Below are 9,790 nucleotides of genomic sequence, written 5' to 3'. Positions count from 1 at the left end.
TCCAATCGACGCAAGGTCGCCTCCCCCGCCCCCCTGCGGCCGGCCACCAATGGTCAGCGAGGACCCTCCCAAGCACGCCCCACCCCGTCGGGGCGACTGAGACTTCGGATTGGCCAGTCAGTCGGCGACGTGGGCTCCGCTTCTCTTCTGATTGGCGCATCCGGCGCGGGACGCCCTGCGCTCATTGGAGGAGGAGGCAGGGGTGGGGCGGCGCGAAGGAGCGTGAGGAGCGCGGGCGAGGTGAGGACGCCGGTGGCCACTGCGGTCCCGAGCGGCCGGAGTCCCGGGTGGCTTTGGGCGTAGAGACCGCTGGGGCGCGGGCAGGGCCCGGCTGGGCGCCCGCGCGGCCCTGCTGCTGGGATTCGCGGTGGGGGCCGGCCGGCGCCTCCCCAGAGCCCCGATCGGCGGTGCGCAGCCGCGGACGGGCAGGCGGGACCGCGGAGCCAGGGCCCCCGCGAGTCCCGGGGGTGGGAGAGGGCCGGGCGGATGCCGGGCAGGGCTGGGACGGAGGGCCTCGGTCCCGGGGCGGTGAGCCCGCGCAGCTGCAGAGCCTGCTCAGGCTGTGCGTCCGCGCCGGGGCCGCGGGGTGGGGCGCGGAGGGTGGGGTCGGGCTCAGAGCGTGCCAGGTGGGAAGCGCAGGTGTGCGTGGGTGGCGGGGCGCGGGTGCAGCGTCCCCTGGTCTGTCAGGACGGCCCAGGCGGGGGCCTGCTGGACACGCAGGCCCGGGGGACTGGGGATGAGTGCTCAAAGCCGCAGGGGCTGAAAAGAGGAGAGGTCCCCAGAGGAGCAAGAGGGTCCTGCGGAGGGAGCGGGGCCAGAAGTCCAGGCTGGCCGGCTCTGGAGAAACCACAGTGCTGGCCTAGGCAGGGGAGGACCTGTGTGGCCGCCCACGGGGTCCGGTGACAGCTCCCTACAGTAGCGCTGGGATGAAGGCGTACTCATTGGCGCCCTTTCTGGGAGGAGAGCAGGAAAAGAAAGGAAACGTCTTGAGGGAGCTGGACACCCTCAGGCGGGTCAGCCTCTGCATGACCGAGTTCTGCGGTCCAAACAGTTCCCTTTGGAGTTGTTAACAGATGGGCAGTGCAAACGCGGGGTCAGGGGCTTAGAGCCCAGGCCTGGACCTGCATACCAGGCCACCCACTTGCTGACTGTGTGACCTGAAGCTTGTTGCTTAACCGTTCTGTGCTTCTGTTTTCTTGCCAGCAATACAAGGGTTGTAATACTTCTGGTGTGATGTTCGTACCTGTCACACAGTTGGATTGTTTGGTAAATGTCAGCCCTCAACCTTTCATGATTTTAGAGCAACAGCCTGGAGCTGTGTGTATTGATCCTTTGCCTGAAATCAGAGGAGTAACAGTTTCAGTTTGTGGGGATTCGGCCAGCTGCCTCCCCCAGGGTTCCCCCACCGTACCCAGCCCCCTCCGGTGCTGGGCGGAGGGAGAGGCGCTTAGTGCGTCAGTTCAGAAAGATCTTCCCTCCTCCCATTGAGTCCTCAGTGTGAATCAATTAAAGCCGCCAGGAACCTGACTGTTGTCCCCAGAGTGGGGGTGGGCCCATACCAGCCTGTTTGGGGGCACAGAAGTCCTTGGGCCACCTGAGAGCCCCAGAGACACAGGAGAGTGATTCCACCTGGGGAGGAGTCTCCTGTTTGGCCCAGGGGTTCACATGCCTTCACGCTCGCTCAGCAGCAGCACCTGCTGTTAATTGTTCTTCCCTGAGACCCCTGCACGCAATGCTCCCGGGGGCTGCCCAGGCCCACCCGTGCCCATGCTGGGTGCTGCGGGGCACACACTTGTCCCTGGTGGCTTCGCCCGGGCCCCTCCTGGGGCTCTCGGTGGGGCTCCCGGGCCTGTGTCAGGTAGCAGCAGGTGCTCTACTTGGGCTCGAGGCCCCATGGTTGGTCACCGCTGGCTCTCCTGTGTGTGTCCAGTTGCTCTCAGGATGGGGTTTTACATCCAGGCACTTCCCGGCCGAGTCCCCGCACAGGCTTCCCTCCCACGGTCATTCAGAATCCGGACCTCCTGCTCCCAGAACTGCCTCTAAGGGCCTGGGGCCACCCCAAGACAGCCGATGGGTGCTGGGTAGCCAGGCCCTCGCTCCTGACCAGACTGGATGAGGGGGTGGGCGGCCTGTCTCTCGAGGCTTCGGGGACAACCCCATACCGCATACCGAGGGTCAGCGGTGTCCGTGCGGAAGGCCGAGTCCACACTATGCTGCCCCCCTCGGTGTCAGGAGCCCCGGGGCACGGGCCTTCCTGCTGCTGCTGCTGGCTGCTGGGCCCAGCCTCAGCCGAGTGGCCACAGCCTGGCATGGCTGCCCCACTGCCACCCCACCCCCCATGCTGCTCTGGGCCAGGGGCCAGGGCAAGCTGCAGGCCAGGTGGGCAAGGTGTCCGCTGTCCTTTGTTGGAGTGGCTCAGTGGTCACGGTGGTTCCGACCTCCTGGGTGCCCACAGGATCCACCACTCGCCTTCCCACTCTCTCCAGATCCCCACGGAGACGTGCTCAGGGGAGCATACGCCACGGAGTGCAGCCTGGGCCCGGCACCCGCGCCCCAGAGAGGTGGGTCAGAGGGGCCAGGGCTGGGACACAAGCCCGCTTCTCACTTTCCCGAAGTGGATGAAGCAGGCTGACCATGGGGGCGTGGTGCTCGGGGGTTCCTGAAACACACGCCAGGGTGGGCTGAGCCCAGGCTTCTGAGTTCCTGGCGAGAAGAGCCTGGGGCTGATCTCAGCGCTGTCCCTGGGACTGGGGGCCTCCAAGCCCTGGGCCCCACAGTCGGCCACTGCCCCCAGGCTCGGTGACTCTGCTGCACTCGCCTCCCGGGCCGCTCGAGGGGGCGGCCGGCACGTCGTGTCGCAGGGCAGTCGTCCGTCTCTGGTTGTCCCTGCTGAAGACATGGATTTGGATCGGCTGGACCTGAATCCCAGAATCGTTGCTGCAGTTAAGAAAGGTGTGTTTGCCGATGTTTCTGTGACGTGATCGTGAGAATGTGTGGCCGTGCACTTGCGCGCACGTTATGGAGAGCAGTTACAGGGTGGCCTGTCCGAGCGTTGGGAGCCCTCTGCCTCCTGGCCCCGGACGGCGCCCCAAGGCTGGCCTGCGTGGGTGTGTGTTTCACACTAAACTAAAAAGGCTGTGTGAAAGGCTCTTTTAGGTCATTTCCGCTGAAGCAGCACGTACGGCGTCCGCAGTGAGACGGGACTCGGTCCTTGTGAGCCGCTCAGCGATGGGCTGTGCTTCTGCTGCCGTGTTTGCTGGGTCTGACTTCCGGCTCCTCACAGGCCGCCATTTCGGGGCGAGAGCTGGCTTCCTTGCACCCCCTCTGCCCCGACTTGGTCCACCCACCCCCCAGTGGGAACGCAGCCTGGCCCACATCAGTCATCAGAGTTGTCACCGGCACATCACGGCTGTCACAGAACCTCGGCTCACATCTTTGGTTTTCCCCAAAGTTAGTGCTTGTCTCCCTTCTCATGGGCGCGTTTCCTGTGCCTTCCAGTCATTCCCACACCTCGAAGGGCGTCCGTCAGGCCGGCCCACCCAGTCTGCTGGCGTCTGGGCACATCCGTCCGCAGGCTGTACCAACTCCTCCACTGCCGGGCTGGCCCCCGCACCCCCGCCTCCATCCCATCCTCCCACCCCCTCCATCCCCCCGCCCCGTCCCGGCATGCCCTCCATCCCCCCATCTTGTCCCCGCACCCCCTCCATCCCCCCAATCCTGTCCAGGCACGCCCTCCATCCCCCATCCTGTCCCCACACCCCCTCCCTCCCCCCGTCGCATGCCCTCCATCTCTGCCCCCTGTGCTTGTGAGGATGCTGTGGGGTCAGGCGCTCTGCACTGGTGGACGGTGGACAGGGCTGGGCTGCTCCTCGCTCCGGAGGCCCCGTCTTTCGCTCTGATCCACAGCGAGCAGAGCAGCATGTGCACTCGAGGACGCTCAAGAAGGCCGGCTCTGCGCCCTGATGCTGTTGCATTTGTCCTGTGTGTGTGCGCTCTTTTTTGCCTTTCTCTGAACCGATTGGATGGATTGTTAGCCTTTTTTTTCCCTACTAGTTTAAAAATAATACACTGATCTAAGCTCAGAATTACTCCCTTTCCTCCCAAACACCCACCCTCGGGCCTCACCCCGTAACCCCCTGACAGTGCCACCAGCGAGCTGACTCTCCCTCTTTACTCCCTGGCCGTCCACAGGCGGGCGCAGTGGACGTTCGTCTGAGTCCCCTCCTGCGGCCCCTCCCTGGCGATGCACATGCAGGCCTGTCTCAGATGTTCCCCACCCTGGGGACAGGCCCCTTCCTCCCTGACCTGTCGTCCAGGGGTCTGTGCAGCTTCAGGGAGCAACTGGGCCAACCACTGCCCGCCGGGCCCCCAGAGCTGGCAGTCACCTGCTGTCCCTGCATCACTGTTGCCACGGGCACCACATCTGACCACGTCCTGTGACCGGTTCTGTGATTTCAGCCAAACTGAGGTCAGTGAAGGAGGTCCTGCATCTTTCTGGACCAGATCTGCAGAGACGGACCCACCTCTCCAGCCCCGACGTGCAGCTCCTGCTGAGAGCGGCTGCCTCACTCCTGCGGGGACACGGAGTGTGCACAGGTGCTGGGGCCCCGGCATGGGGTGTGGGGGCCCTGGGCGGGGTGCCCGCGGGGCTGGGGGCCTTGGCGGGGTGCCCGCGGGGCTGGGGCCCTGGGCGGGGTGCCCGCGGGGCTGTGGCCCTGGCGTGGGGGGCCTGGGCTCACCTGTTTCCCCCTCCGCCGCCCCCAGCGCTGCACCTGCTCCGGCAGGAGGGGCCGTTCCCTGAGCAGCACCAGCGCCTGAGCCTGGGTTGCCCCGTGCTGGACGCACTGCTCCGTGGCGGGCTGCCCCTGGACGGCATCACGGAGCTGGCTGGACGCAGCTCGGCTGGGAAGACCCAGCTGGCGCTGCAGCTCTGCCTGGCTGTGCAGCTGCCGCCGCGCCACGGAGGCCTTGGGGCTGGTGAGTGCCGGGGGTGGGGGTCCCGACCTGCGGGCCCCGGGGGGCCGTTTCCCATCTCTTCACACCCAGATGGACCCCCTGCCAGCTGAGCGCAGAGCCCGGGGCCTGCCCACAGGGACAGGCTGGCCTGGGCTGCATGTAAATGGGCGTCCCCTGCAGGGGCCTGGCATGTGGCCGCCGTGACCACATTAAACGTGGGTCCGTTGGATGTCTTGCTGAGAAGGCAGCTTCCCCGAATCAGATCCGAAAGCCCTAATTTTGAAAGGCATGGTACGCCCCTCTGGACCTGTGCAGGCGCCACACAGGCACCAGGGGCTCAGCCACGTGGGGGCGCACAGACCGCCTGCCCAGGATGATCTGGGGCGCAGGGCACACGGGCAGCCCTGACCACTCAGGGCGGTTCTCCTGGCTCCTCATCCCCCACGTCTGAAGTTCTGTGGGAGCAGGACCAGGTCACAGCGGGTCACACGCTCACAGATGGGCAGACTTTGTCGAGTTGAGGCAACCAGGGGCCTGTCTTCATTGCGGCACGGGGGCCTCTGGCCGCGGCGGCATCTTGCCAGAGCGCGGGTTGTGAGCACACAGCTTTGGGCACATGGCATCTGGGCTCAGCCCTTGTGGCCCAGGGCTTCCTCAGCTGTGGTTCTCAGGCATGGCGGCAGCAGCAGCTCAGGGGCTCCAGAGCACAGGGCACGTGGGGTCTTCCTGGACCAGGGCTTGCACCTGTGTCCCCGGCGTTGGCAGGTGGGCTCTGACCCACCGCGGCACCAGGGAACCCCAACTTAGTCACCGCCCTCCCATCCGGCGACGGTCACATGGCTTCTTCACGCCTTCTGTTGGCACGTGGCTCCGGGTGGACGCCCAGGAGTGATGCTGGGTCTCGTGGTAGCTCCGTGGTGCCAAAGACTGTTCTCCGCAGCCGCTGCACCGTCTCCCTTCCCAGGAAGGCTGCAGGCGGCCCCCGGCCCCGTGTCTGAGCTGGCCCTTGGCCCTCTGACCCAACGTGGGAGCCTCGTCACTGTGGCCCCAGAGCAGTGGTGCCGAGCGCCCAGCATGAGCTGCCGCTCAGCTGCGCGTCTTTGGAGCAGCGTCTCTTCCGTCTTCTGCCCGTTTGAACCCTCGGGTGATCTGTCTTTCTGTGACGGAACTGACCTAAGTGATCTTTGTGTCATCTGGACACTAGGCTCTCATCAGATACACAGCTCCCAGTATTCTTTCTCGAAGTTGTCTCTTCATTTTCTCGATGGACTTTTGAAGCTGCCCTCACTTTGACGGTGTCCAGCTTCCCTGGTCTTTCTCACCTGCGCTTTTCACATCGTGGATAAAGGTCCACTGCCTGACCCAAGGTCTGAGATTTACGCCTGCGTTTTCCCTTAAGGGTGCTGTGCTTTGGGCTCTCGTAGCTGGCCCACTGTGATTCGGTTTTCTTATGTGGTGTGAGGCACAAGTCTGATTTCGTCCTTTTGTACATGGGCATGTCTGTCCGACTGCCATTTCTTAAAAAGACTGCTGTCTCCCACTGAACTATCCTGGGACCTCTGTGGAGCACCTGTGGCCCTGGTTCCTTCCAGCTGCGGGACTCGGGCTGGATCTTCTGGAGGGGCTTCAGGCCCCAGCGATGTATCGCCGGTGTTTTGTTGACTGGCTTTTCCAGGCGCAGCAAAGATCGTTCCCTCCACGTAGCCTAGAACTGTGGGAGGAGCCTGACAGTGGGATCTGGGAACCTCTGATCCACAGGGCCTGGGAGAGGCCCCCCGTGTCCGCAGAAAGAGGTGTTTCCAAAAGCACAGGCCCCTGAGAACGCCACCCACTCCCACCTGAGACGGCCCAAGGGCAGGCCCCCAGGGTGACGTCCTGTCGGCAAGGTGGGAGGCAGGCGCCGGCCAAGCCCCGCCCTGGGTCAGAGGGAAGGCCACAGGGCGGTGCGGGAAGGGGGCCGTGTGCCAGCCGCTGACGCGCCACGGCCTCCCAGGGGCGGTGTACGTGTGCACAGAGGACGCCTTCCCCAGCCGCCGCCTGCAGCAGCTCATCGCCCAGCAGCAGCGCCTGCGGGCAGACGTCCCGGGGCACGTGATCTCCAAGATCAGGTTCGGCCACCAGATCTTCATCGAGCATGCAGCCGACGTGGTGAGTGTCTGAGGGGACGTCGGCTGGGCCGTGCACACGAAGCCCAGAACCACGGTCAGGCCCGCCTGCAGGGGGTCACAGCCTGGGGACCGTGGGTCCCACTCAGGCCAGCGTCACTCGGTGCCTGGACTTGGGATGAACTGGCCATCCTGTGCGTTTCTGCCAACCCTGGCCCTGAGGAGACACACCGCCTCCTGCCCCGGGCAAGCCCCCGTGTCCCCACCGGGCAAGTGCCGCCAGCTCCCATTCACCTGGCTGCAGAGATGCCCACTGCCCGCAGAATGGGTCCTGCTGCCCTGGCCGGAGTCGAGTGGGGTTCTACACCTCTGAAGGAGGGGAAGGCCCCCTTGCAGCCCCAGGTCCCCAGCCAGACAAGCCTCCTCAGACTGCTGGCCGCCGGGCTGGGCTGCCAGGGCGCCGCCACGTCTGGAAGCCATGCCCGGGGAGGGGGCGGGTGGCTAGCTGGGGCCGTCGTCTGCAGCTGAGTAACGAGGCGGAGGGCTCAGAAGGGAGCCGGGCAGTGGAGAGCAGAGCTGTGTGCCCCGACCTGGGCCCTCCCCCGCTTAAGGGTTGCTATAGAAAGCATGTCAAGTAAAAGGTAAGACATATAAAGTTTAATTTTTAGAAATTTACAGTAAAGTACATGATCACACATAGCCCAGGGCAGTGACAGAGCAGCAACCGGGGCCGGGCAGGTCGCGGGCACGCGGGCTGTCCTGGGCCCCGCGGTGTGAGGCGTACGGGGGGTCAGGGCACTGGGACAGGGGTGTCGGTCAGCGCTGCGGGCGCTGCCCCAGGCCCTCCAGCCTCGTGACCTTCACGGCGTCACCGGGCCCTCGGGGCGCGCACAGCAGCTCAGGCCGGACTCCTCTGCGGCCGCCTCACTGCAGAGGGGGCGGTGGGTCAGGGCCAGGGTCAGGGCCCCTGCCCACAGGGCTGCACCTGAGAGCCCCCGCCCTGTGCCCGCCCGGGTCGACACCCCTGCACAAGCGGCCTTGGGCCCAGCCCCCCTCCGCCTCCCGGGGGACAGGGTCTCTGCGCCCGGCAGCTCTGGGGAGTCCCGACCCCGCGCCCCGCCCCGGGTGACGGGACTCACGCTCAGGCTGGCGTCTTCCAGGCCGCTGCTGCTGCTGTCGTTGTCCACAGAGAAGGGCTCTGCTGGCGGCGCCCTGCGGGTGAAGCACAGAGCGGACCTCGCTCAGGACGGGGATGCGGGCATGGCAGCTCCCGGGAGTCCTAGCAGGGCTGGCCTCTGAGGATGGCTGCTTCTGACACAGTGCTAAGGGCCCCGCAGGGCGTCCTGGCACGTCGCCGGGCCCAGCCCGGGGGTCTGCACGCTGGATGCAGGATGGTCAGGCCCTGCGCCATGCCCCCTGGCTGGGTGTGGGCAGCCGGGGTGGCGACAGATCAGCCTTGGTGGTGCCGCTGGATGCAGGCGGCAGTGCCTGGCTCGGGGCCGTGGGTGGGAGGCAGGCCTGGCCTGTGACAGCCCCGGGAGGGGAGAGCAGCAGGGCAGGGCGGACGGGGGGCTCTGAGCAGGTGCTGACGGGCCTCCCGGCCCCCAGGACACCCTGCTGCAATGCGTGAAGGAGAAGGTGCCGGTGCTGCTGGCACGGGGCATGGCCCGCCTGGTGGTCATCGACTCCGTGGCAGCCCCCTTCCGCTGCGAGTTCGACGGGGCGGCCCTGGCCCTCAGGGCCCAGCGTCTGCTGGCGCTGGGGGCTGAGCTGCGACGGCTGAGCTGCGCCTTCCGGAGCCCCGTGCTGTGCGTCAACCAGGTGGGCCTCCCCCCAGCCCCCCGCGGGGCCGGGCCGGCAGGGTCCCATCACTGACCGCTCTGCACCCTCCAGGTGACAGAGGCCGTGGAGGAGCAGGACTTGGTGGCCGGGCCACCAGGGTGAGTGGCGCCCTGAGGACGGGGGTCCCCGCGGGGGTGGGAGGCGCTGGTTCCACATGTGACGCATGCTGTTTCCCGTCTCAGGATGTCCCCAGCCCTGGGGATAACCTGGGCCAACCAGCTACTCGTGAGGCTGCTGGCCGACCGGCAGCGCCCTGAGGAGGTGCCTCTCACCCCGCCTGGCCGCACCCTCAGGGTAGTCTTCGCCCCCCACCTGCCGGCCTCATCCTGCTCCTACACAATCGCCGCCGAGGGCGTGCGGGGGATGCCTGGGACTGCGTGCAGCTGACTGCAGGGTCCAGGACCCCCTTGGGGTGGGGAGCTGCCCCTGCTGCAGGAGCCGGCTAGGCCCGTCTGCGGAAACCCCTCTGGACCCATGTCTACGAGGGCAGCCGGTCCAGTGTGCTGCAGTGGCTGGGACCTCAGTCCTGGCCTTGGGGACGGGGGGTCCACTCCGGCAGGAACTCCTGCCCAGACCCAGCTCCCCCCGCCCACGGCCCGCGCTTCTGCATGGAACACGGGCCCTCTGCTTAGCCCAGCCACGGCCATCCGGTGTGGAAGCACGAGGCCCTGCAGTCACCAAGGACACGCTGGCCCAGTTCCGGAAGGGCTGAGTCACCGTCGCCTACCGTTGCCACGCCTCTGCCCAGCAGCTGTGGACGCACACGCCGGGTGAGGGGCCTGCGCCCCTGGTTCTCCGCAGTACCGGTTCTCTGCTGGGACTCCCCCACCCGCCGGCCGCCCTCTCACGGCTGCTCTGCTGGCAGGGTGCAGGCCGACCCCGCCCCG

The 9,790-nt window shown here is 66.5% G+C and overlaps 2 protein-coding genes across 5 annotated transcripts in view; one reads left to right on the top strand and one right to left on the bottom strand.

Moving 5' to 3' along the window:
- The first annotated feature begins 509 nt into the window (after window positions 1–509).
- Window positions 510–9,730, top strand: XRCC3 (X-ray repair cross complementing 3). The gene is made up of 8 exons (XM_070358073.1): window positions 510–2,561; window positions 2,795–2,952; window positions 4,459–4,596; window positions 4,765–4,977; window positions 6,950–7,104; window positions 8,670–8,882; window positions 8,955–9,001; window positions 9,086–9,730. Exons 1-8 carry the CDS (start codon window positions 2,113–2,115, stop codon window positions 9,288–9,290), a joined length of 1,578 nt encoding a protein of 525 aa, XP_070214174.1. The 5' UTR covers window positions 510–2,112; the 3' UTR covers window positions 9,291–9,730.
- Window positions 7,704–9,790, bottom strand: part of KLC1 (kinesin light chain 1) — a 66,924-nt gene continuing 64,837 nt past the window's right edge. For all 4 annotated transcript variants that reach the window (XM_070358072.1, XM_070358062.1, XM_070358059.1 and 1 more), the window contains 2 exons: window positions 8,201–8,273; window positions 7,704–7,988 (listed from right to left, as the gene is read on the bottom strand). In XM_070358072.1, coding sequence (XP_070214173.1) covers window positions 7,960–7,988; window positions 8,201–8,273 — 102 coding nt within the window. In that variant the 3' untranslated portion in view covers window positions 7,704–7,959. The remainder of the gene's footprint in view (window positions 7,989–8,200; window positions 8,274–9,790) is intronic.

The sequence above is a fragment of the Bos mutus genome, chromosome 21 (genome assembly GCF_027580195.1).
Source record: "Bos mutus isolate GX-2022 chromosome 21, NWIPB_WYAK_1.1, whole genome shotgun sequence".
Lineage (NCBI taxonomy): Eukaryota > Metazoa > Chordata > Mammalia > Artiodactyla > Bovidae > Bos > Bos mutus.
Note: the sequence above shows the minus strand (reverse complement) of the source record. Positions and strands in the feature narration are given on the sequence as shown.